We start from the raw sequence: 25,549 nt of genomic DNA, 5'->3' as shown, positions 1-25,549 counted from the left end.
TTTTTTTTTTTTTTTTTTTTTTTTTTTTTTTTTTTTTTTTTTGACAGGAAGTTGGATTTATTGGTGGGCATGAATATGACGGGAAGGGATAGTGCCAAGGTTCTCATGAGTGCAGAGCCCTCCATTTGTCCAAGGGACCACGGTTAGGGATGTATTTGACCCCACAGCCATCTGGGATAAGCCGCTTTTCAGCCACCATGTCTTCAAATTCATCTGCATTGAACTTAGTAAAGCCCCACTTCTTGGAGATGTGGATCTTCTGGCGGCCAGGGAACTTGAACTTGGCCCTGCGTAGGGCCTCAATCACATGCTCCTTGTTCTGCAGCTTGGTACGGATGGACATGATGACTTGGCCAATGTGGACCCTGGCTACTGTGCCCTGGGGCTTTCCAAAGGCACCCCGCATACCTGTCTGCAGCCTAAATTGGAGATAGCCATGAGGTCAGACCCCAGCATCCACCAAAAGGGCTGTCTCCAAGGTCCCTTAGGGCAACCCGTACAATCAACAGGCTGCATACACTACCGAGGAGCCTACTGTTTGCAGCCATGGCACACTGGGCCCCCATAGACAAAGAGCACAGTCGGCTTAATTGGCTGCAGACATTTATGCAAGCTTTTTAAAAGCATCTCATATTTGCAATAAATCAGTGACAAAACTAGATAAATAATGGGATACTTTGGTTTATTCTGCTACACTCCACCTTGCATTAAAATCATAAAGTAACAGACTAAAGCCCATGAGTACTGGTGACCATTTTCCCTCAAATTATAGGAATACACAGGCTGTAAATGAAAATGTAATGAGAGCAGTAAAAGAGTATAAGCCATAATAGATGCCTAAGAAATAAGGGTTCAGAATGCAGACCTTGGACCCAAGCTATAGAGCTTTAGAAGAGCTGAAATTCTTCAAATATAGATGAATATCTACACAGGTGCCCAGATTTTTACAAGATTTTGCCAAATTGTAGCATACTTTTTAATATTTTGTGTAACTCAGGTATATAAGTTGAGAAAGATAATTCTGGTGCGATTTTTTCTAATACGTGATGCTCATGATAATTCAGATTCTGTTTTTAGCTATTAATTATTGTACTGTTTTATATGCCGAAAGAGGCAGAGTTGCAGAAAAATGGCATTGAGTTCTTTAAATATTTATTGTTCTTGCTAAAACATTTATTGTCATTAGCAGACTTGGGCTCTAGCAGTTAATCTCTTTTCCCCCTTTATGTCCATAGTGATACTTTATTATTGTGGTAATTATTTATTTAACCCTTCCTGTGTTTATTGTACAATAATACATTCTAATTTAGCAGAACTAGGAAGTGGAGTAAATAAAATCAGCCACATACTGATAAACACACACACTTTAGTAATTGTCTTTTTCTACCAAAGTAGGCAGTTTCATATATACGATTTTGTAACCAGCTTTTTCTTTCTTTCTTTCTTTTTTTTTTTATAATGAAGCCCATTTTCCCATCAGTAAACATGGGTCTTCATCTCCTTGTCTGTTAATATGGATATACATACAGGACTTACCTACTTACCTAATATGGAATATTTAGTTTATTTTCAGTTTGTCTCCATTATAAATAAATATTATAAATAGTGCTTCAGGAGCATACTGATATATATACCATCCATATGTGTGGGGGGTGTGTGTGTGTGTAATATATGTATGTATCTTTGTATACTTATCCAGTTATTTCCTTAGAATACATTCCTAGATGTGGAATTATTAAGACAGAAGCTTCTGAGGTCACACACTTCTGAGGTCTTTTTTATTCTTAATGCCAAACTGTTCATTAAAAAAGTTGAGCTTAGCAGAGAGCCCGATGTGGGCCCCAATCCCAGGACACCGGGATCATGACCTGAGCCGAGGGCAGAGGCTTTAACCCACTGACCCACCCAGATGCCCCTAAAAAGTGGTATTTTTGCTTCTTGGCTTTTTGCATTTCTTTTTTTGTTTTTTAATTTTTTTTTTTTTAAGATTTTTATTTATTTATTTATTTATTTGACAGAGAGAGAGATCACAAGTAGGCAGAGAGGCAGGCAGAGAGAGAGAGAGGAGGAGGCAGACTCTCCGCTGAGCAGAGAGCCCGATGTAGGGCTGGATCCCAGGAACCTGAGATCATGACCTGAGCTGAAGGCACAACCCACTGAGCCACCCGGCGCCCCATCTTTTTGCATTTCTTTAATGAATTGACTATTCATGTCCTATACATTTTTCTTTTGGGTTAACAGTGCATTCTTAATTTGTTGTTTTTTTTTTTTTAAGATTTTATTTATTTATTTGACAGAGAGATCACAAGTAGCAGAGAGGCAGGCAGAGAGAGGGAAGCAGGCTCCCTGCTGAGCAGAGATTCCCAATGTGGGGCTCGATCCCAGGACCCTGAGATCATGACCTGAGCCAGAGGCAGAGGCTTAACCCACTGAGCCACCCAGCGCCCCTTAATTTGTTATTAGTAAATTATTCCACCCAACAAATCCCTCTGACTCTGTAACAGTAAGCCTAGTTGTACTCCTTTCACATGAGTAAGAGAAGAGAGATCTCAGCAGTCTTTGAACCCGTCTAGACTTTTGTTCGTTAGAATTTTGTTCCTTATATATTTGTTTTATCATCAATAAAAATTTCTGTATTGGTAATGTTAGAAAAATCCAGTTAGCCTTCTAAAATGGCATACTGAGTGACTCAAATGGGTGGTAGAAGAAAAGGCTAGAATTGGTATGCCATCATCTCTTATTTTAAATGTGCTTTATCTCCATTTTTCATAGTTCATTTGTTAAAATGCTGTGTATGTCAGCTTATCATTTTCAACTCTAGATCTAAAAAAATCAGGGCATGATTCCTGAAACTATGTGTAGTCTATTTAAAACTATTAAACCAGATGAAACCTGCCTTAGTTATTCTGATCCAGTCTTTTGTTTCTTAAAGTGACACCAGATGGGCTTTCTCCCCATGATTCTTTAGCCTTGCAGTTAATTTAATTTTTTTTTCTTTTTCAACTTATTTTTCTTCTGCTAAATTTTTTTAACTTTTACCCTTTCCTTTTTTAACGTTTTTTAACTAGTTTATCTAATATATATATATATTTTTTTTCCTTTTTATATTTTTCTTTATTGGTTTTCTTTTTTAATTGTTTCTTTTTTTCTTTTTTTTTTCTTTCTTTTTTTTTTTCTTCTTTCTGAACCTCTTTTTATCCCCTTTCTCCCCCCTCATGATTTGGGATCTCTTCTGACTTGGCTAAAGCATATTTTCCTGGGGTTGTTGCCACCCTTTTAGTATTTCACTTGCTCCTTCATATACTCTTAGCTGGACAAAATGACAAGGTGGAAAAATTCACCACAAAAAAAAGAACAAGAGGCAGTACCAAAGGCTAGGGACCTAATCAATACAGACATTGGTAATATGTCAGATCTAGAGTTCAGAATGACGATTCTCAAGGTTCTAGCCGGGCTCGAAAAAGGCATGGAAGATATTAGAGAAACCCTCTCCGGAGAGATAAAAGCCCTTTCTGGAGAAATAAAAGAACTAAAATCGAACCAAGTTGAAATCAAAAAAGCTATTAATGAGGTGCAATCAAAAATGGAGGCTCTCACTGCTAGGATAAATGAGGCAGAAGAAAGAATTAGCGATATAGAAGACCAAATGACAGAGAATAAAGAAGCTGAGCAAAAGAGGGACAAACAGCTACTGGACCATGAGGGGAGAATTCGAGAGATAAGTGACACCATAAGACGAAACAATATTAGAATAATTGGGGTTCCAGAAGAAGAGGAAACAGAGAGGGGAGCAGAAGGTATATTGGAGAGAATTATTGGAGAGAATTTCCCCAATATGGCAAAGGGAACAAGCATCAAAATCCAGGAGGTTCAGAGAACCCCCCTCAAAATCAATAAGAATAGGTCCACACCCCGTCACCTAATAGTAAAATTTACAAGTCTTAGTGACAAAGAGAAGATCCTGAAAGCAGCCCGGGAAAAGAAGTCTGTAACGTACAATGGTAAAAATATTAGATTGGCAGCAGACTTATCCACAGAGACCTGGCAGGCCAGAAAGAGCTGGCATGATGTATTCAGAGTACTAAACGAGAAAAACATGCAGCCAAGAATACTATATCCAGCTAGGCTATCAATGAAAATAGAAGGAGAGATTAAAAGCTTCCAGGACAAACAAAAACTGAAAGAATTTGCAAATACCAAACCAGCTCTACAGGAAATATTGAAAGGGGTCCTCTAAGCAAAGAGAGACCCTAAAAGTAGTAGATCAGAAAGAAACAGAGACAATATACAATAACAGTCACCTTACAGGCAATACAATGGCACTAAATTCATATTTCTCAATACTTACCCTGAATGCACCCAAAACTATAAGATACCTAGGAATAAATCTAACCAAAGAGACTAAGAATCTATACACAGAAAACTATAAAGTACTCATGAAAGAAATTGAGGAAGACACAAAGAAATGGAAAAATGTTCCATGCTCCTGGATTGGAAGAATAAATATTGTGAAAATGTCTATGCTACCTAAAGCAATCTACACATTTAATGCAATTCCTATCAAAGTACCATCCATTTTTTTCAAAGAAATGGAACAAATAATCCTAAAGTTTATATGGAACCAGAAAAGACCTCGAATAGCCAAAGCAATATTGAAAAAGAAAGCCAAAGTTGGTGGCATCACAATTCCAGACTTCAAGCTCTATTACAAAGCTGTCATCGTCAAGACAGCATGGTACTGGCACAAAAACAGACACATAGATCAATGGAACAGAATAGAGAGCCCAGAAATAGACCCTCAACTCTATGGTCAACTAATCTTCAACAAAGCAGGAAAGAATATCCAATGGAAAAAAGACAGTCTCTTCAACAAATGGTGTTGGGAAAATTGGACAGCCACATGCAAAAAAATGAAATTGGATCATTTCCTTACACCACACACGAAAATAGACTCAAAATGGATGAAGGATCTCAATGTGAGAAAGGAATCCATCAAAATCCTTGAGGAGAACACAGGCAGCAACCTCTTCGACCTCAGCTGCAGCAACATCTTCCTAGGAACATCGCCAAAGGCAAGGGAAGCAAGGGCAAAAATGAACTATTGGGATTTTATCAAGATCAAAAGCTTTTGCACAGCAAAGGAAACAGTTAACAAAACCAAAAGACAACTGACAGAATGGGAGAAGATATTTGCAAATGACATATCGGATAAAGGGCTAGTGTCCAAAATCTATAAAGAACTTAGCAAACTCAACACCCAAAGAACAAATAATCCAATCAAGAAATGGGCAGAGGACATGAACAGACATTTCTGCAAAGAAGACATCCAGATGGCCAACAGACACATGAAAAAGTGCTCCACATCACTCGGCATCAGGGAAATACAAATCAAAACCACAATGAGATACCACCTCACACCAGTCAGAATGGCTAAAATTAACAAGTCAGGAAATGACAGATGCTGGCGAGGATGCGGAGAAAGGGGAACCCTCCTACACTGTTGGTGGGAATGCAAGCTGGTGCAATCACTCTGGAAAACAGCATGGAGGTTCCTCAAAATGTTGAAAATAGAACTACCCTATGACCCAGCAATTGCACTGCTGGGTATTTACCCTAAAGATACAAACGTAGTGATCCGAAGGGGCACATGCACCCGAATGTTTATAGCAGCAATGTCTACAATAGCCAAACTATGGAAAGAACCTAGATGTCCATCAACAGACGAATGGATAAAGAAGTGGTATATATACACAATGGAATACTATGCAGCCATCAAAAGAAATGAAATCTTGCCATTTGCGACGACGTGGATGGAACTAGAGGGTATCATGCTTAGCGAAATAAGTCAATCAGAGAAAGACAACTATCATATGATCTCCCTGATATGAGGGAGAGGAGATGCAACATGGTGGGTTAAGGGGGTAGGAGAAGAGTAAATGAAACAAGATGGGATTGGGAGGGAGACAAACCATAAGTGACTCTTAATCTCACAAAACAAACTGAGGGTTAATGGGGGGAGGGGGGTTGGGGGGGTGGGATTGTGGACATTGGGGAGGGTGTGTGCTATGGTGAGTGCTGTGAAGCGTGTAAGCCTGGTGATTCACAGACCTGTACCCCTGGGGATAAAAATATATTATATGTTTATAAAAAATAAAATTTAAAAAATATCAAATATAGTATAGCACAGAGATAAAAAAAAAAAAGTGACACCAGATGTTACTCGTAATATTGTTTCCTAGTGTATCAGATTTTGAGCCTACAAAAAAAAGTAAATTTGGCTTGTGTTTTAGTCTTGTCATCCAACGTAATGGCCCCTTGTTTCCCAATTATTTGTGAAATGCAGTCATAACTGAAAACAATAAACAGAGCAGGTCATTACGGTAGATTCGAAAAGCCGGTGTGGTAACAAATGCCCAAGTCACTACCCCAGTAGTAACACTTACTTCCTCACATTTTATTGTGGTGAACGTGAAAATCATTATAGTGAGATTTTACCTGCATCACCTCTCAGATTCTTAATCTCAGTGTTATTACTCAAGGAAGATGCCATAATGGATAAAGATACCGTGATGAAAGCTTTCCAGAGATGGTTACTACAGTAATTGGGTACTTCAGTTTCTTTAATTTCCTAGAAGCACAGCACAAATTCATCTTTTTTATTTCTTTGTTGAACTTATTGAAGCCCCTTAAGTCAGGGAAGTACATCAGAGCAAAAGACTAAACACTTTTCCGTAGATGCAGTGGTTAACTGTGGTAGTAATACCATTTTTTTCATCTTTCTAAAAAGACAATGTTAAATGCACGCTTACCGTACATTGTTTTAACCTATGTAAACAGCTTTCACTTTATATTTGTGGAATCTAGTTTCTTTGGGACCGAAACACAAAACTATCTTCTCATTATTGAAACATTTGAAATAACTTAGCAGGAATAATCTCCCAAACGAAAATGCAATTACCTGCATACTTTACAACAAAAGAGTTTAACACAGTACTAAATGTTTTTTTGAAACAGAACTCTTTGTTTTTTAACACAGTAAAATCCTTTACATTCTTCTTTAACAAGTGGTCAACTTAAAGTGGGTCTTATTTCTGGGGAGCATTTCTTTCTGCTTCTAATCTGGTAATAAATGTTGGTGTTCTGAAGTCCTGGTGTCCCACTTAGAAAGTACATATTCATATCTAAAAATTTTTAAGATCTTAGGATCTAAAAAGGGTAAAAGTTTTTCCCAGTCACACTGTGACACAGACCAATGAATCAAGCCAGTTCTACAGCAGTTGTTTTATTTATGTATACTAACTGGAACTCTCTTTCTTCCTTCCTCTTTGGGAACTCAAGTATGTTTTGTATGTCTTCATAACTTGGAAATCCTGTATTAGTTCTCCTTACTCTCTCAGAGCAGATTTCAAAATTAGGCACACAAATTTTTCCAGGCAGCCCCTGGAGTTATATTTTCTAGTGAAGCCTTTATATAATCATAGAATATGGAGCGCCTAGCTGGCATGTGACTCTGGATCAAAGGGTCATGAGTTCAAGTCCTGTGTTGGGTGTAGAGATTATTTAAAAAAATAAATATTGTAAAAAAATTTTTTTTAAGTTTTTATATTATAGAATGTACTGTTTGTCACATTTTTAACTTTCTTTCTAACCTTTAGCTCAATACCATTCACATTGTTTTGAGGATTATGAATAAAGTTATAAAATGTTATGTTAGTGCTTTATTTAGTACTAAAGTAATTGTAGAACCTCAGTATAAAATTTTTATTAATAACTTTTTAAAGATTATTACCAGTTAGGGAGATACTTAAAGTCATACCTACAAGCAAAAATGGATTTTGAAATCTAGAAAACTTAATGTAGGAGAAGTACATGTCACTGTAACATATTGATAACATCCTCCTGTGTAGAAAAATTATACCCCAAGAGTTAATAATTTTAGCAATTTTTGCCCTTAAACCATTACTGTATTTTACTTGAAAATATGTGTAAACCTGGTTCTTATTCTATATCCCTAATGAATGCAGTAGATTTTATTTAAAATAAGTTGTCAAATTTAGGAATAAATTAAATGGAAGTATAATATACATATTTCCAACACTTTCCTGCCTTTTCTGATGTACTTATTATATAAAACAAAATTATGAGTTAAAGGTTAGTAAATGGAGCGTAGAAAAAGTGTCTCTGCATACATGATAAAGGAAGCAACTCCATAAACCATCTTTTTATCACTTCACTTTTGTTTAAAAACATGTTTGAAACTAGTAGTGTTTACAAATAGCACTCACATGAAATCTTACCAATGAATGTGTGGATTCTTGGAGTGTGAAATATTCAGTGTTTTTTGGTTTTGGTTTTTTTTTTTTTTTAAGATTTATTTGTTTATTTGACAGACAGAGATCACAAGTAGGCAGAGAGGCTGACAGAGAGAGAGAGGAGGAAGCAGGCACTCCACTGAGCAGGGAACCCAATGCGGGACTCAATCCCAGGACCCTGAGATCATAACCTGAGCCGAAGGCAGAGGCTTTAACCCACTGAGCCACCCAGGCGCCCGAAATACTCAGTTTTATTTGCTTATATAAAATGTGTAGGAGTGATTTGTGATAGTTAAAAGCATAGGTTTTATTTAAATTTCACTAAAAAGACTAGCTAGTAATTTAAAGGAAGACATTAAAAGGTGATTATTTGTAAATGTTTGCAGATATGCATATTTGCATTTTCCCTGAAAGAATGTAGAACAGTGAAATTGGAGTCAAATAAATGGGTGGTAGGTTAATTTTTTTTATGTGGCTTACATGGATGGTAGAAGTGAAACTTATCAGTGAAGTAATGAAAGTTTTGTTATCCTTTTAATAGGGAAATCTTGCCATATAACAAACATTCTATTATCTTTGTAGTCTTAAACATAGAAGCACTGGACTAGAACATCTTATGTCCCTTTTACCTTTAGTGTCACATGATTTTATGTTTTAAGACATTATCTCCATAAAGAAGCATTTTATGGTTAAGGAAGGATTTTTTTCCCCCAGAAAAGTGCTTATTTTGCTCACTTTATATAAGCACATTAGGCCAATATATGTTATTTGAGTGAAGCATCTTCTTTCTCTCGGTTTCTGCCCCCTGTCATTAACCTGGATATGATAGCTGGAATGTGGACTAAACCCTTCAGCACTGTATAAAATCTACTAACCTTTGTGCATTTGGTTGCTCAGCTTTCTAAGAGCATTTCTGAACTGAAACAAACTGAATATCATTCTGTTTTAGAGATTATGTCATGGCTATTCATTGGATATGGATTCTTAATGGCTTACTTTTTCTTTCCAAGGTTGAAGAGATGGTACAAAACCACATGACTTACTCATTACAGGATGTAGGTGGAGATGCTAATTGGCAGTTGGTTGTAGAAGAAGGAGAAATGAAGGTAATTCCCAGTTAAGTGTTATAGGTTGCTAACTGCAGCTCTGTTAAGGTCATATTGTTATTACTAACCATTGATGTGAATGAATTTTAAAGTTCCTTTTAAACGGATTACTACATAAGATCAAAGAAACACCAGATACTAGGACGCAAAATGTACTTTGGCTTTTACACAGTCTCTTTAGGATCACAGTAAAAATCTATGTACAAACCATCCTGTTCTACCTGGGCCATGGAGAAAATAAAATTTGGGTGTTTAGATATGAATAAGTCATAATTAGTTGCTGGGAATTTAGATATTTCTCTTTATTGTTTAATATACTAAATATTGTACCCAGATGTCACTTTGTTGCCCTTTTTTCCTGTCCCTCACTTGTCCTTTCTCTCATTGCATCCTCTTTCAATATTTGGAGATGGGTCTGCTAATCTTATTCACATCCTTAAACAGAAGAGACAAAGAGCAAAGAATAAGTTTTATAGATAAAACAGCAGCTGCATTGAGTTTTGAAATACTTATGCCCAAGGCACTATGCTAAAGATAAAGAGATATTTAACAAGACTTTTTCCAAGCTGAAACTTTTGTTGGGGAAGGAGGATATTGACATTATTTGTTTCTATCTGATAATGTATTGAATGAAGATGAGTAGTGAAGAAAATTGGAAAAGAAAGATCTCTGTGATTTGGAACAGATTGTTTTATAATGAGGAGAAGCATTTGAACTATGTCTGGAAATGGAAGCAAGATTGTGACAAAGGTGATGCAAGCGTATTTTAGATTGATATATATATATATATATATATACATACACACACACACACACACACACACAAGGGAAAACTTGAAAGCAAACTTCTTATTCAGGAGTTTTGCGTAGACAGTGTTGACCAGAATTATTTTAGCAGGCGAGATACAATATCAGATGTTGGAATCTTTTCCTCCTGAATAGGGAACTAATTAAGAAATATGAAGAAACAGCAGATGAGATATCAAAATGTTAGCTATAAATCTAATAAGCCAATCGGAGAATATAGCTTTAGATCAGCAGCCACAAGGTCTTGCTAATGTGTTACCTGAGAATTAAAACAATGTTTCTGTTATAGCTAGATAATCAATCACAGGCCCTTCCCACAAGAGTAAGCCCCAGAAGAAAACCAAGACACATGCGCTCTGTAGAAAAAGGGGTGAGCCAAGCCTCTAAGTCCTTATTTTATACTCAACATTCCGATAAGTCATTGTTGCCCCCCTAGGGAAGGGAAAGTGAAGGGATAAAGAGAAACCAGGAGTGACAGTCTAGATGAAGTCCCTCTGTGTGGAATGAGAAATAGAAAATAAGTGTTCCTACAGCCCACAACCTAACAGAGAGAGAGGGCTTGGGTTATGGATAGTATAAAATAGTCCACCAAGGAGAATAGTCTGTTGTCTGTAGCAGTAAGTTAGCCACTGCGTGCAAAGTAATATTTTAGGAGGATTGGGCTGATAAGGAAGAAACTAAGAGAATCAACTACATGGGGGATGAAGGCCTACCTAAAAGAAGTAGCCAGTAATATAAAAGTCCGGCTGTTGGATGTCTTATAGAAGGTTAATGACGGATGAGCTTAAGAGCTATGTGAAGTGTGAGGAGGAGTTAAAAGTCTAAAGTTTCCAGCGTGGGTGACTGGGAGGATAGCAGTCCACATAACATGAATATAAGCATGTAGGGAAAAGTAGTTTGGTGAAAGAGATTTTAAGAGAGAAGCTAGCTATATGTGAAACGTGCTAACAATTTTTGGAATCATAAAGCACTCCATAAACTGAGAGCTGGTTCTTCTTACAGTAACATGATTATTCATTTCTGAAAAGAATTTAATGCAAAACTTCCTAAAGTAGAAACCTATAATTTTGAGATAATTAATTTTACTTAGCACTTTAGGTATACAACTTCGGTATTTAAAGGAAAATAGCATAGGGATGCCAGGAGGCTCAGTTGGTTAAGCCTCCAACTCTTGGTTTCAGCTCAGGTCATGATCTCAGGGTCATGAGATCAAGCCCTGTGTTGGGCTCTACTCTGGAAGTGGAGCCTGCTTAAAATTCTCCTCTCCCTCGCCCTCTGCCCCTTCCCCCCACTCACATGCTCACTTGCTCTCTCTTTCTCTCTGTCTCTAAAAAAATAAAAAATAAAAAGCAAGATAGCATAGATCTTCATGCCATTTTAGCTTTGAGTCATTGATTCAACAGATAATTGAGAGCCTGCTGCTGTGTTTCAGATACTACTCTAGATGCAGGGTATGTAGCATTGAATAAAACTGCCTTAAATCAGTATCCTTAAGGAGATGATGTTTAAGCAGGTTTAATTTAACAACTCTTGTAATTAGGTGTGCATTGAATATGCATGTTTTTCATAGTTGAAGTTTACCTCAGATCTATAGCTTTAAGTATTTTTTATGTGTTGTCAATAATTTGAGATTTTATATTTTCTTTTAGCAGAATATTTATGTTCCTTAAATAGATTTTCATAAATGAAATTCCTAAAAAGCAGCAAAATTTAAATCTTGCTTCCAAGTTTATACTTTAGGAGTTTGATTTTTACTTTTTAAACAGGTTTTTAAATATATCCTCTTTAGGTATATCGAAGGGAAGTAGAAGAAAACGGGATTGTTCTGGATCCTTTGAAAGCTACCCATGCAGTGAAAGGTGTTACAGGACATGAGGTCTGCAATTACTTCTGGAATGTTGATGTTCGCAATGATTGGGAAAGTAAGCTGCCATTATTAATATACCTTAATATAATTATTATTTTGAATTTATTTTGAATATAAGGTTAAATCCAATCCAGTATTTTGCATCTCACCTACAGTTTACAAAGTCAGTGTAGAAAATACCTGGAAAATCTGGTAATAGCTTGCATTTACTTTTTTTTTTTTTTAACTTAATTTAAATAGAGCTTTACAGTGAAATAGAGCTTGTACAGTGTTACAAAATGCTTCTGACTATATTACAGCATTTGATTCAGTACTTCAATAAACCTGCATGTTAGATAGATAAAAAAAGTAAAATTCAGATAGGTTAAGTGACTTGTCAGAAACCACAGACTCTAATTAGTAGAAAGGCCAGGACTAAAATTAAAGATTTCTGCTTTATCATCTACTTTCCCAGACTGTTTTGTTTCCTTGGTAAACCCTAGACAAGTCCTGCTGTGATCTGTTTAGAGTTATTCTTGTGTGGTGTGTGTGTGTACATGTGTGCGTGCGTGTGTGCATGTGCACACACGTGTGTGTGTGATCCTCTTAGGAACAAAATTTCATAGATACAGATAGTTTTGAACATCATTAAGATGTTTATCAATGACAGTTTGACGTTCTTTTTTCACAAATGTAGTCTCCTAAGCCTTTATAGAACAGTTTATTCAGCTTCAATAAATTAGAGGTTACAAGAAATGGTCATAGTATTAGATAGGAACTTGTGTCTGAGTAATGCAGTGTGATTAGAATTGCTTTCTTGTTGTGGAAGCTAGATACGGGGCCAAAAGAAATGAGATTTCCTGGTGATCACGTCTCATGGCCACTGTCTATAGCCCTAATATGAAGTATTAGCTACTTTCCCTTTGGACTTAGCCAAGATAGGGCAGAATCCTGCCCAGGTTATCACAGTGTCCATTAGTATAACTGAAGTTACTCACATTCTAGGAAGAGGTAATGTATCTTTTTGGCTACTAATATTTTCTCTTCATTTCAGCAACTATAGAAAACTTCCATGTGGTGGAGACATTAGCTGATAATGCAATCATCATTTATCAAACTCATAAGGTAAAGATCTCTTCATCCCAAAAGGATTTCACTGTAGTTTAAACTGAGATATAGAAATTCTCTAAGGTAAAATTTGGCAGGAAATTAAATGCCATAAAAGATCCCAAGACTTTATTAATGATGCATGAATGTCACATATTTGATAGGATATCAGCTCCTTTAAAGCAGAACCTGAGACAAGAACCTGGAAAATATCCAGGAACAGTGTGTTTGATAAAGATCTCCAGTTAGTTATGTGCACTTAAAGTTTAGAAAATACTGAAATCCTGTTAAATGTTTTTTAGCATCTAGTCTTTATAGGAGATGAGTGATTGTTACCAAATACAAAAGTGAATCATAGTTTCCTGTGACCATAGTAATGAGGGGAATGGAAAGTATATTGTTAATATCTGTTAAGACTGATAGATATGAAAGTCATCTAAGTGGATTATCTGAAAGCAAGTGAAAATTGCTAAATGTAACTATTAAGGAGTTGGTCATATACCAGAGCATACAAAAACATTGTCATTTAAATTGATTCACTTTCATTTTACTTTTCATCCCTTCCTCTGCTATTCTAGATATTTAAAATAGAAGAATTAATATTTCTCTTACCTTATTCTGCTCTATTCCCTGAAAATTGCCAAATATGTTGTGTAAAGAACAGTAAACAGGGGTGATATGTGGGAGGATGGGCAGAATAAATGAAGGGAATTAAGAGCTACAAACTTCCAGTTATAAAATAAATAAGTCACAGAAATGAAAAGCACAGCATAGGGAATGTAGTCAGTAATATTGTAGTAAGGTTACAGTAACAAATGGTGACTACACTTATTGTAGTGAGCACTGAGTAATGTATAAAATTGTCTAATAAATATGCTGTACACCTGAAGCTAGTATAACATAAGTTTTAAAAAGGAAAATAAGAAAAAGGAACTGTAATTTTGGATGGATACATTCAACATAATATAATATGTTACATAAGAAATACAGTACTTCAGTAGGTTCTTCATTTTTCTCTTCTTTAAATGACTTTTTAATTGACCTGAATATAAGATAATATTATGAGTTATGTATTTCTTGAACTCAGTTTTGTCATATGAGGCATCTTGTGTGTACTGATTTTGAGCTAGGCTTGATTTTACATGGTAGCTGATCAAGAAATGTGTAAAAAATACATTATAGGTCAACTTTGCTTCAGTTAAAAAAGAAGTGTGTAACAAGATTCTCCTTCAGCATACAGATTTGGGGAGTCTAAGGGAAACCTAAAATTTAGTAAATGTTAAAAATACCAATTAATTGCCGTATAATTTGGAATGCATAGAAATGACCAATAATTTAGAGTCAGAAGAACCGTATAATCTGAAGATAATTGATCTTTGAAAACAGTCTGCTTGAAAGCATTTCACTTCATAAATGGGAGATGAAGGGAAGGATTTATGTAGGTTGTATTATGATCACTTTTTGAAAAATAAAGCCCAAAACTATTAAAATAATGTCCCTTAAATGTAATAAAATTTAAGCGAGAGTTGTGTTTGAATAAACAAATTGTCCTCTCATAATTTTTTTCAACAAAATTCAGTAATGCTTATAACTTTCCCTTTAAATTTGGCTTCTTTTGTAATCTGATCTTAAAGAGGGCTGCTTCTCTCTAATATTTAAGTCATTCTCATTCTTTAAATTTTCATCTTCTTGTCATCCTTGCGGATTTGCAGTCATTAGTTCTAACACAGCCAAAATTTCCTTTATCATTGGCTTCACATAGATTTGCTCAGCACTGCTTTCATCTATTTTTGAAATTTAGCATCTTTAAAACATGAACCATTTCACTTTCCAAGTGATTTGTGTTGTATTGACACTGTTGTTGGCTATTTATTATACTCAACAATTAGGACAGGCATTGCACATATTTTCTCTCGTTTAAAAGTACATAGTCTCAGTTTTCAGAGACCTCACTTCCATATCATTCCAGCATGGTAAATTTCCTTGCATACCATAAAGCTGAAAGATTCAATCTAACTGATTTGGTGTTCTTCGGATGTCATTATGGTATCAAAGGAGCAGTCTTCTTACACTGAAACCTTAGCTTTTAAGTGTCATGACACTTTAAATGGAGGTTTCATACTGTACTTAGAAGCAGAACATTACCAGGAACTTGGGAAAGGGGTTAATGGCGAATTAATTGCTGAGTACAGAGTTTCTGTTTGAGGTGATAAAAAATTTTTGAAATGGTGGTGATGTTTACATAGTATTATGAATATAATGTCACTAAATTGTACACTTTAAAATGCTTTAATGGCAAAAGTTCTTGTTATGTAAAACCAGTTTTTAAAAAAATGGATTGTTCCTTTGATGTTATTATTCTGCAAAGCCATTAATTCATTGTTCATAGTTAATCCTTTGCTGGGTACTTTCAGATGCTTTCCATTTAAAATTTGACAGATTTTTACCTTTGCCTAAGATACTCATTGATTTTACGTTTGCTTCTCCGGTAGTTCCATATTACATATGAATTTTAAAGTAGTTTATATTTTCAAAAGATTTTTACTTCTTCCACAGAGAGTTTGGCCTGCTTCTCAGCGAGATGTATTATATCTTTCTGCCATTCGAAAGATACCAGCCTTGACTGAAAATGATCCTGAAACCTGGATAGTGTGTAATTTTTCTGTGGACCATGACAGTGCTCCTGTAAGTGCACTTATGTATATGTGTATAGTTGTACAGTATGAAGCTAAATGTACAGCATAGAACAAGAGTGATAAACATATATGACACACACACAGATACTTGCTAACATTTCTTAGATTTTCTTTTATGTTGGAACAGTATAGCCTATGTGTTACCCGAGGGCAGCAGTCATGGCTGTGAATACCAGAGCTGTGTTCCTTTCCTCCTGAGGTTAGAGACAGAGCAGGATGGTTAGAAGAGACAGAACAGAATGGGTAGAAAATGGAAGGCTGCTTTCCACAGTTCCTTCTCAAGCTATGATCAACTGCTACCAAATCCTCTGTGGTTTCTATCTTGGTTTAGGTCCATCTATCTGCTTTTTAAGAGGAGGGAAAATCATTCTTGATGTCCTAGCAGCTTGGCATGTGTTATTTATTGGTCCTTATAAGATTTTACTGGAAATGTTGATGAGCTGTGGTTTTGGATAACCTAATGTACTATTAGACCAATAGGGATTATGAAATGGGCATCTACTACAGTGATATTTCATTTCTGTTATTTGTTTTGGCAGCTAAACAATCGATGTGTCCGTGCCAAAATAAATATTGCTATGATTTGTCAAACTTTGGTAAGCCCACCAGAGGGAAACCAGGAGATCAGCAGGGACAACATTCTATGCAAGATTACATATGTAGCTAATGGTATGTATTTGGGGTTTCTTTTGGTACTTGGTCATACAGATTTTCTTTCTTTCTTTTCTTTTCTTTTTTTTTTTTTTTTCTTTTTTAAACTATTATTTTTAGTAATCTCTATACCCAACATGGGGCTCAAACTCACAACCCCAAGATCATGAGTCACATGTTTTTCTAACAGAGCCAGCCAGGTACCTCTAGATTTTCTTACTATGATCTACATGCCTTTTTAGGTTTTTTTTTAATCATTTACATTAGTGATTTTTTTTTTTTTAAGATTTTATTTATTTATTTGACAGAGATCACAAGTAAGCAGAGAGACAGGCAGAGAAAGAGGAAGGGAAGCAGGCTCCCGGCCAAGCAGAGAGCCCGATGTGGGGCTCAATCCCAGGACCCTGGGATCATGACCTAAGCCAGAGGCAGAGGCTTAGGTCATGAAAGCAGAGGCTTTCACCCACTGAGCCACCCAGGCGCCCCTACATTAGTGATTAGTTATTTTAGTAATGATTACTTATTAATTAATTAAAATTACTTAAATAATAATTACTTAAATAAATAATAATTACTTAAAAATTAATTAAAAATTAATTTAGTAATGATCACTACATTAGTGATTTTTAATGTGGAGAGATGTGTATCAAAATTATCAGGAAACTGAAAATACCCATGTCTGAATTTCACCCCAGAACTACTCTGTCAGAATTTCTGAGGCTGGGGCTGGATAGGTAAATTTTAATGCTTCATCTCTAGATCACTTTCCCATATGCTTGGCTTTGAGCCATCTTACTATTATCTTTGTCTAATAAAATATATTTATAATTAGGAGCATAAGCAATAATGATAAAAGTAACAGTTCTTTTTCTCATTGTCAGGCTTTTTTGTTTTCTGAATCATCACCTGCTTTAAGTTTCTTACTTCATCCATTTCCCACCTGAGGAGTCATTGGAATCCCTCTAATCAAATCCTCAAATCTTCTTTATTCAGGGACATAACTGCTACTACATTTAAAGATACAGTTATGCCTGAGTGAGGTATTATTTGATTATAGTAGAGTTTGACAAATCTGACATAACCTAAAATGTTGCTGTATTAATATTTGCATATAATTTAGGGAGGCTAAATTTTTAGACAGGTAATAAACACTTTCTTATTTGCTGTGTGTTCTTGTGTGGTGGTTAGCATGAAGGAATTAATGGTCAGGTCAGGACTTTAAGAGATATTAACTATTCCAATGTGAGAAATTTTTTAAAAGCAAAGGAATAAAATGAGTGCTTCACGTACATTTGGAGAATTGTATCTTAACAGGTTTTAATTTTCCTTTATCTTGCAGTGAACCCTGGAGGATGGGCACCAGCTTCAGTGTTAAGGGCAGTGGCAAAGCGAGAGTATCCAAAGTTTCTAAAACGTTTTACTTCTTACGTCCAAGAAAAAACTGCAGGAAAACCCATTTTGTTCTAGTATTAACAGGTACTGGAAGACACATATTATCCCTTTTTAAAAACTTTGATTACTATGACCTTGCAGATACTATAATTTAGTTAATTGTTGGAAGTAGTTTCTACATTTTATGATGTTCCCAGAGTTGTAGTTGTAGTTTTTAGCCTTTAAAGTGTGTTTTTTTCTGCTTATGTTAGATATTATCTGCTTATGCAGAGAGATTTTAACATTATGGAGCCATAGAATTCCAGAAAGACAAATTCCCCATATTTTTCCCTTTCCAGAAATTACTTTGGTTTTGTTGTTTATTCTCCCATATTTTTATACGTATGTTGTGAGTGACATGTATTATTATTTTTTAAAAATGGCTTTATTCCACACTTAGTGTTTTTACAGCATGCTTTTTCTACCTAACAATATATCTTGACTGTTGTTGTATATGAAGATATAAGATATACAAAACTATCTCATTCCTTTAAAATCTCTTATATGAATGTTGCAGAATTTGTAAGCTGGTCCCACCTTAATGTCTGGATTGATTGCCAGATAAGTGCCGCACTGAATGTCTTTGGACAAAGAGCTGGAATGTTTAAATTTTTTTAATAAAGATTTTATTTATTTATTTGGGGGAGAGAGAGAGAGCATGCACACAAGCAAGGGGAAGAGGGATGGGAAGAAGCAGACTACCCGCTGAACAGGAAGGGAGCCCGATGTGGGGCTCCATTCCAGGACCCCGAGATCATGACCTGAGCCAAAGGCAGACGCTTAACCAACTGAGCCACCCAGGCACCCAGAATCTTTAATTTTTTTTAAAGAAATGATATGTTAACATGGTTCAGAGTCTGAAAAGATAGACATTGAAAAGTCCCCTACTCATCCAGTTTTGCCCTTCCTCCAGCCCCAAACGAAGGAGTGTAACTGCTGTTACTAGTTTCTTGTGTATCTTTCTGGAGAATTTTTTTGTGCCTGAACAAACAAATACACATGTATTCCTCCCTCACACACTTTTTTTATTGTTGTTCAGGAAAACACACTGTTCTGCAACTTGTTTTTGCACTTGCTTTACTTTAAAGGTCTTTGTATAACAGTATGGACCTCCCTCCTTATTTTTTGCAGCTGTACAGTATCTTCATCGTACAGATGCACGTAATTTATCTAACCAGTCCTCCACTGCTAGGCACTGAAATTTTTTCTAGTTTTTTGGTAGAATGATGTTATAATTACATCCACTTGCAAGTTGATATTGGGATAAAGTACTAGATATGACATTGCCAGCACCTCTAGGGGGCTTGTGCATTTTTAATTTAGGTATTGCTCCTATAGAGGTCGTATTAACTCACCATCTCACCAGCAGTTGCATATTGGAGTGCCTCTTTCCCCCCTCTCAGACAATGTATGAAATAGAACTTGGCTTGTTCCCACCTCGATAGGTTAAAAAATACTCTCTGGGTGTAGTTTATATTGTATTTCTCTTATTATGAATAGTTTGAACATTTCTTGGTCCATTTGAGAACAATTTATATAATTCTGTTGCTATGAACTCTCAGTATGTGTTAATACTTAAATTTTTTATAGAGATTACCAAAGTATAATTCATAAGCCACAAGTATATATGAATGTCCTCTCATTCTCACCTATATTGAATATTAAATTATTGACTGAGAAATGTATATTCTGAGTCACTTTCTTTAATTCTGGTTTCTGGTGCTGTTTGTAGTATGCCTTTCTTAAAAAAAAACAAAAAACAAAACAAAAAACAAAAAACCCTCAAAGGCTTAATTTATTGTCAGATACTAACACAAGAGCTCTTTCAGTGATGTCGCAGAGCCTTAGCTTTTCCCAGGAAAAAGCTTACCTGAAAATGTTAAACAGATTCTGGTCTTATCTGAATGGTTAGGGTTTTGGGGATACAGCTTGACCTTTGAGAGACTCTTATCTTCAAGCATAAGTGAACTGCATAAATGTTCTGGCTATTTTTAGAATAACTTGTACTTTAGAATTGTTATGGCTAGATCTGGATGCGAAGTTTGCTGATTTTGTTTCTGCACTGCTATATCAAATAAGCCAGAAACCTGATGCCACGTGATGGCAATAGGCTTGTCACCTGACTTATTAGCTGGATTGTCTCTCCCCACAGCCTTAGGATGTCTGAAGAATGCTGTTGGCTGTAATCAAGACCAAGCGTGCAGCTATAATCTGCTTTTTCTCTTCACCTCTATCCTGAGCCTTGCTAATAAGTGGGGCAGAAAATACAATTACGGATTAAGCAAAAGAAATAAAAATGCAGTTATATATAGAACATGCTCTCAACTGTGTTTGAAAAGAAGAATAATTTTTCTTAAGCATTTGAAAAAATAGGCTAATATTATTAACAGTATTTGCTTCAGAACTGTTGGATTTGGGGCATTGTCTTATTGAGTATGTGTGTTATTGTCTGTGTGTGCACACGCATGCATATGCACACAGGACCTGGAGGGGAAGGGATTGTAATTCATCTCAGAGGAAGGAGGAAGCGTTGTTTATGGGCATACGTGAGTGTATATAAAGACAGACCTGAAAAGATTCATTGGCCAAAAGTTAGCTCTAGCCTTGAGTCCAGTTGAGCTTCTTTCTGACAAAGAACCAAATTCAAACCTTAGCACATGGTGAAAAATCTTTGTTTACCTGTAGTAATATTTGTTTCATAGTGTTTGGAATGATGTATTCCAATGAAATGGATTCTACCCAGGCGCCCCTCATAGTCAAAACTCTTAAACTCCTGTGATGATGTCTGAGTATGTTTGTTTAAGATAAGACAGACCTCTTTCCTAGAGCTTAAATAAAACTCGTAAATTCTTGATAAATGGTATTGTATAGCATAATTTTTATTGAAGACTAAGAAGAAGGAAATGCTGGTTTGGGGGGTACAAATCCAGAGACTTCTGGTTGATTCCCCCCCCCTTTTTTTTTTAAAGATTTTATCTATTTATTTGACCGAGAGTGACAGAGGGAACACAAGCAGAGGTAGTGGGAGAGGGAGAAGCAGGCTCCCCGCTGAGCAGGGAGCCCAAAGCAGGGCTCAATCCCAGAACCCTGGGATCATGACCTGAGCCGAACGCAGATGCCCAACAACTGAGTCACCCAGGCACCCCATCTCTCTTTGCCTATTTATCTATGGCATATTTCCTTTTTTCCCTCTAGCTTTCAAAACATTCCTTAGGGCCTTCTCTTCCTTGCTGATGAGATATGTTTCAAATATATAAGGTTAATAATTTTATATTTTTTTAAAGATGAAAATCTTTAAAGCATAAATTTCTAATAGAGTTCTATGCATTCCATAGATTCAGATGGTAGGAGGAACCTATTTGGGTAGTCTCGCAGCTGTTAGTAATAATATATTGCTTACTTTTTTACTTATTTTCTTTCCTGCAGTGACTGAAGCAAGGCTGTGTGACATTCCATGTTGGAGGAAAAATAAACAAATTGAATGCTCTAAGCTGGAACATAGGATCTGTAGCCTTGTCTGTGGCCCAACACCCTGGCCTTGTATACAAAAATGAAGAAGTATTGCAATAGCAAAGGTGAACATCTAACACTAGCTGTCTCCTGCTAGATCTCCTCGCTCCGCATATAACTATAAATACATGTAAAATTACATGTATATGGCTATATTTTTATTTGCTTGCTCCTAGAAGAGAAAAAAAATCGACTTTGAATCACAACTAGGAATTGATGCTTTAATTTTTGGAAACTTTTTCAGAATTTTTAATTTACTATGGTCCGGCCTAAGATCCTCATTTGTATCAGGTTTTGTGCACAAAAGAAAAGCACAAAAGTTAAATGCACATGGGGCATGTGCTTTCTGTGCACCAAATATCTGGATGGGGCTCTTTTTTCAGGCCTACGGTTAAATCTGTGTTCAGAATTTTTTTGACTTTTTTGCTTTGTATAATCATAGAATTCATTGCTGCTGATTTCTATAATGATTCATGTTGTTATGTAAAGTGTCTCTTAATAACTGAGGGCTGTCAATAACCTGTGATTTTGCCTTTTCTATAGTCTTACTCCTATGAAGAACCTTGGTTCTGATGGAGAAAGAGTGAAAAGCTTTATTTTTTTCCGCCAGGTATCTTTATATTTCCATTATAGTTTTAGTTGTGTTCTGTGTGCTACAGACTTTTTTCAGTTTGTTTACAAACACAATTTGGTAATTCCTCAGTTGGTTCTGCCTGCCTCCAAACAGAAACATTACAAATCTTGTGGGTATAAACTACTTTCTGGTACAATGGTAAGGATAAAACAAGCTCATGTTTTCTTGAAATTTGTAAGAAGGTATACGGTATTTCTTGTAAAGGTAAATCAGGCTGTCTGGGTGGTATTTGGGTCTGTTTAAAGGCTATGTTGCAAGATTTGCGTAGAAAACGTGAGCAGCGCTCCTGTTTGCGTCTTGCTCAGAATTTTCAGCGGAGCAGTAAAGGATTCCATGTGATTCAAACTGAAATTCTTCCCTTAGTTGCTGTAAGAACTTAAATGTAAAATACCTTCTTTAGTTTTAGGCCTCTGTGAAAAACCTTGAAGCATGGAGTTGAGGCAAGGAATGGTACTCACTGAAGTAGAAATGACTGCCCACTTCAAAATCTTCATTGTGTTTTTACACAAATGTGCTTACATATGTCAGAGGCATTTTGTACATGCTTTGCTGACTTGTTCATCTCTGTAGAAACACAGAAATCAGACCCATTTTGTAAAGCAGAAAGTCATGTCGCTTAGAACATGTCCTGTATATATTTCATACATGGTAATGGAGTCTTAATGATGAATGCAAGATGATAATTTAATGATGGGATTAGTCTGATCACTTAATATGCACAATCCTGGAAGTGAATTACTTGCATCAGTTATAGTGGTATTTATTATTCTGTACAGAGAGAAAAATACATATAAAACATATGCTTATATTACATGCACGCATATTTCATGCTCCATAAATCTTTTCTATTTTTTAATTTACCTTTCTCTAAATGATGTGCATGGAATATGCCTTATTACAGAAAAATGCTGTTCATAATTTGACTGTGTGGAAAAGTGCCTATACGGTGGTAATGCTAGTAAGGCAAATAAGACAAATTATCATACGAGTTTACTACATCACCAGTTAGCATTTTATATTGTGATGTTTAAAAAAGAAAAGTTTATACCTCAAATGTGTATTTTATTTTATTTTACAATCAGCTACGGGGTTGGGATATGGGATATTGGGAGGGTTGGGGAGGGGGAGGTTTATTCACCTTAGCCGCTAATGGGAATCCTCAAAAAAATTCTTTATGCCCACTGTAAGTGTTTCTCTGTTTGCCATGTCTGGTAACCATCATGAACACAGACAAGTAACTCTTTCATAACTAAATTGGATAGCTTCATTTTACAAAGTTATGGAAAGCTTACAAATCAGTGTCTAAATCTAATTACAGTTGGTTGCATTTGCACTAAATGTTAATGATATACTTTTGCAATTCTATAAACAAAATGATTACACTAAAAATATTTGTATTTAAAAAAGAAGAAGAAGATATGTTTACCTTTCAATAACTGTACAGGTACTTCACTAGAGTTAATCCCATCCGATCAGACTTAGAAATCAGTTGGGGAATACTAAGACTTTTACAGAGGTCAGAATTTGGAGAGGTACTAGCCATTTTAAACATATTCAGACCCTCTGGGGTTCTATCTGTATGACTAATTCCTAGTCAGTGTCTGAATGGACATGATGTTTTCCCAAACACAGTAATTTCTTACTTCTCTTCCCCAAACAAAAACAAAACAAAAAAATTATCCTTTTACTCTCTTTTCTACTCACTCTTTTGTACTGTGATAGAAGCTTGAAAAATATTGGTGATGATGGGTTTGTCCCTGAGTGCCCACTGTACAGGACAAGAGAGCACAGTGTTTCACTTGGAATTAAGGACTCCTGATTTTGAGGTGGAGGGTGGTCACAGCAGCTCTTGGTTTGGGATCACCACAAAGACAGCCAGACCAAGGAGAGGACGGCTGGGAGAGAGGGTAAGAATACAGAATAAGGGAAAGGAGCAACAGGTTTTCCACTTGTTCAGTTTTATCGGCTTATTTGTACACCTGTACAACATCAGTGTCAGCTGCTATTAAGAAAATTTTAGTTGGGCTGAGCTGGTTCTCTTGTGAAATTGTGCTGGTTATCTTTAAGCTTATCAATTGTTTGTCCAATTAAACACTTTCACCAGTATTTAGTCCGAGTTGTACAGACAATGTATTTGGATTACTGTCATTGTTCATCTACAAACTCAAAACATAATCATTTTAAAGTACCTTGGGAGTGTGTAGAGTGTAACTATTCTATAATAGCTTTATGATCCTGATGATGTTTTTTAAAAAATAATAAAGTTGGATCTTCCATGTTACAATCACAGAATTAAAACCAGTATTTAAAAGTGGAAAAGTATTAAAATATTATGGACAAAGTATTTGCTTGATTGTTTTCCTTAACCCCAAGATACTGCCTGTGTAATTATGAGTAGTTAAGAGCTTAAAATAACTCAACTCCAGTAGTTTTTAAACTGTGGGTTAACCCAGTTAGGGATCGAGAAAACAACATAAATTTTTTTTTAAATGAAATAGAACAGAATGGAATAGATCAAGTACATAGCATGTGCAAATTTTCATATTTTGTTAATCATACATATATACATGTATATATGTATATACACGTGCACGCACACACTTGTGTAGTGGATTACAGTGTGAAATGAATTTTTTTAAGGTTTTATTTATTTGACAGAAAGAGATCGAGCACAAGCCTGGGGAGAGGCAGGCAGAGGTAGAGAGAGAAGCAAGCTCCCCATTGAGCAGGGAGCCCGACGCGGGGCTGGATCCCAGGACCCTGGGATCATGATCTGAGCCGAAGGCAGACATCTAACCAACTGAGCCACCCAGGTGCCCCTGAAATGAATTTCTTAATATGGAAGCTGGTCCAAAGGTTTTTTCAGATTGCTAGAAAGTAAAGCGATATGCAGTTGGGTATTTCTAAAATGAAAGCACAGTGCCAGTCATGCACACTTAAAATTCAACTACATGTACTTAGCCATAAATCAGTTCTCTCTCATTTATTTATTTAAATAATGTGGCCAACTCCACTCATTACATTTAGGGAATATATGCTCTAGAACAGCCACAAGATGGGAAGTGTGGATTTGCAGTTCACTCAGTCAGTGGGTTCCTGCATGGGTGATACTGCAAGGAACTGAGCCTGTTTCTCCCCTCGTATTGAGAGATACAGGCCATCTTAAAAGACATGACCTCTAAACACAAGTGGACTACTTAATCTGGTGGAGAGCTAGAGAGAAAATCCGGCTGTTGGACTTTTTTTTTTAAATATATTTATTGACAAATAGTGTGTGGTCCTCATGGCACACTTATGAGGAGTTTTTAAAGAGTGATTTTTAAGTACATGCACTTTTGCCTCCAGCTTCACCTGAAATATAATGTGCAAATAAGTATATTTCTAACTAGCTATTTCAGATTGAGTTGGTTTCATGGCACCTTCTAGATTTTGCCATTGTTTGAACTAGA

At 36.0% G+C, this 25,549-nt stretch overlaps 2 protein-coding genes across 3 annotated transcripts in view; one reads left to right on the top strand and one right to left on the bottom strand.

Annotated features, from left to right (window-relative positions):
• Window positions 1–24,435, top strand: part of LOC111148332 (collagen type IV alpha 3 binding protein) — a 132,438-nt gene extending 108,003 nt beyond the window's left edge. For both annotated transcript variants that reach the window (XM_022504839.1, XM_022504838.1), the window contains 7 exons: window positions 9,323–9,418; window positions 12,015–12,147; window positions 13,126–13,196; window positions 15,735–15,863; window positions 16,414–16,543; window positions 17,865–18,001; window positions 21,383–24,435. In XM_022504839.1, the coding sequence (XP_022360547.1) occupies window positions 9,323–9,418; window positions 12,015–12,147; window positions 13,126–13,196; window positions 15,735–15,863; window positions 16,414–16,543; window positions 17,865–17,992 (687 nt within the window). In that variant the 3' untranslated portion in view covers window positions 17,993–18,001; window positions 21,383–24,435. The remainder of the gene's footprint in view (window positions 1–9,322; window positions 9,419–12,014; window positions 12,148–13,125; window positions 13,197–15,734; window positions 15,864–16,413; window positions 16,544–17,864; window positions 18,002–21,382) is intronic.
• On the bottom strand, window positions 45–530 carry LOC111148334 (60S ribosomal protein L10-like). The gene has a single exon (XM_022504840.1). It carries the CDS (start codon window positions 404–406, stop codon window positions 104–106), a length of 303 nt encoding a protein of 100 aa, XP_022360548.1. The 5' UTR covers window positions 407–530; the 3' UTR covers window positions 45–103.
• Window positions 24,436–25,549: the final 1,114 nt, after the last annotated feature.

Source organism: Enhydra lutris, unplaced genomic scaffold (genome assembly GCF_002288905.1).
Source record: "Enhydra lutris kenyoni isolate GAN:26980312 unplaced genomic scaffold, ASM228890v2 scaffoldscaffold19, whole genome shotgun sequence".
Lineage (NCBI taxonomy): Eukaryota > Metazoa > Chordata > Mammalia > Carnivora > Mustelidae > Enhydra > Enhydra lutris.
Note: the sequence above shows the minus strand (reverse complement) of the source record. Positions and strands in the feature narration are given on the sequence as shown.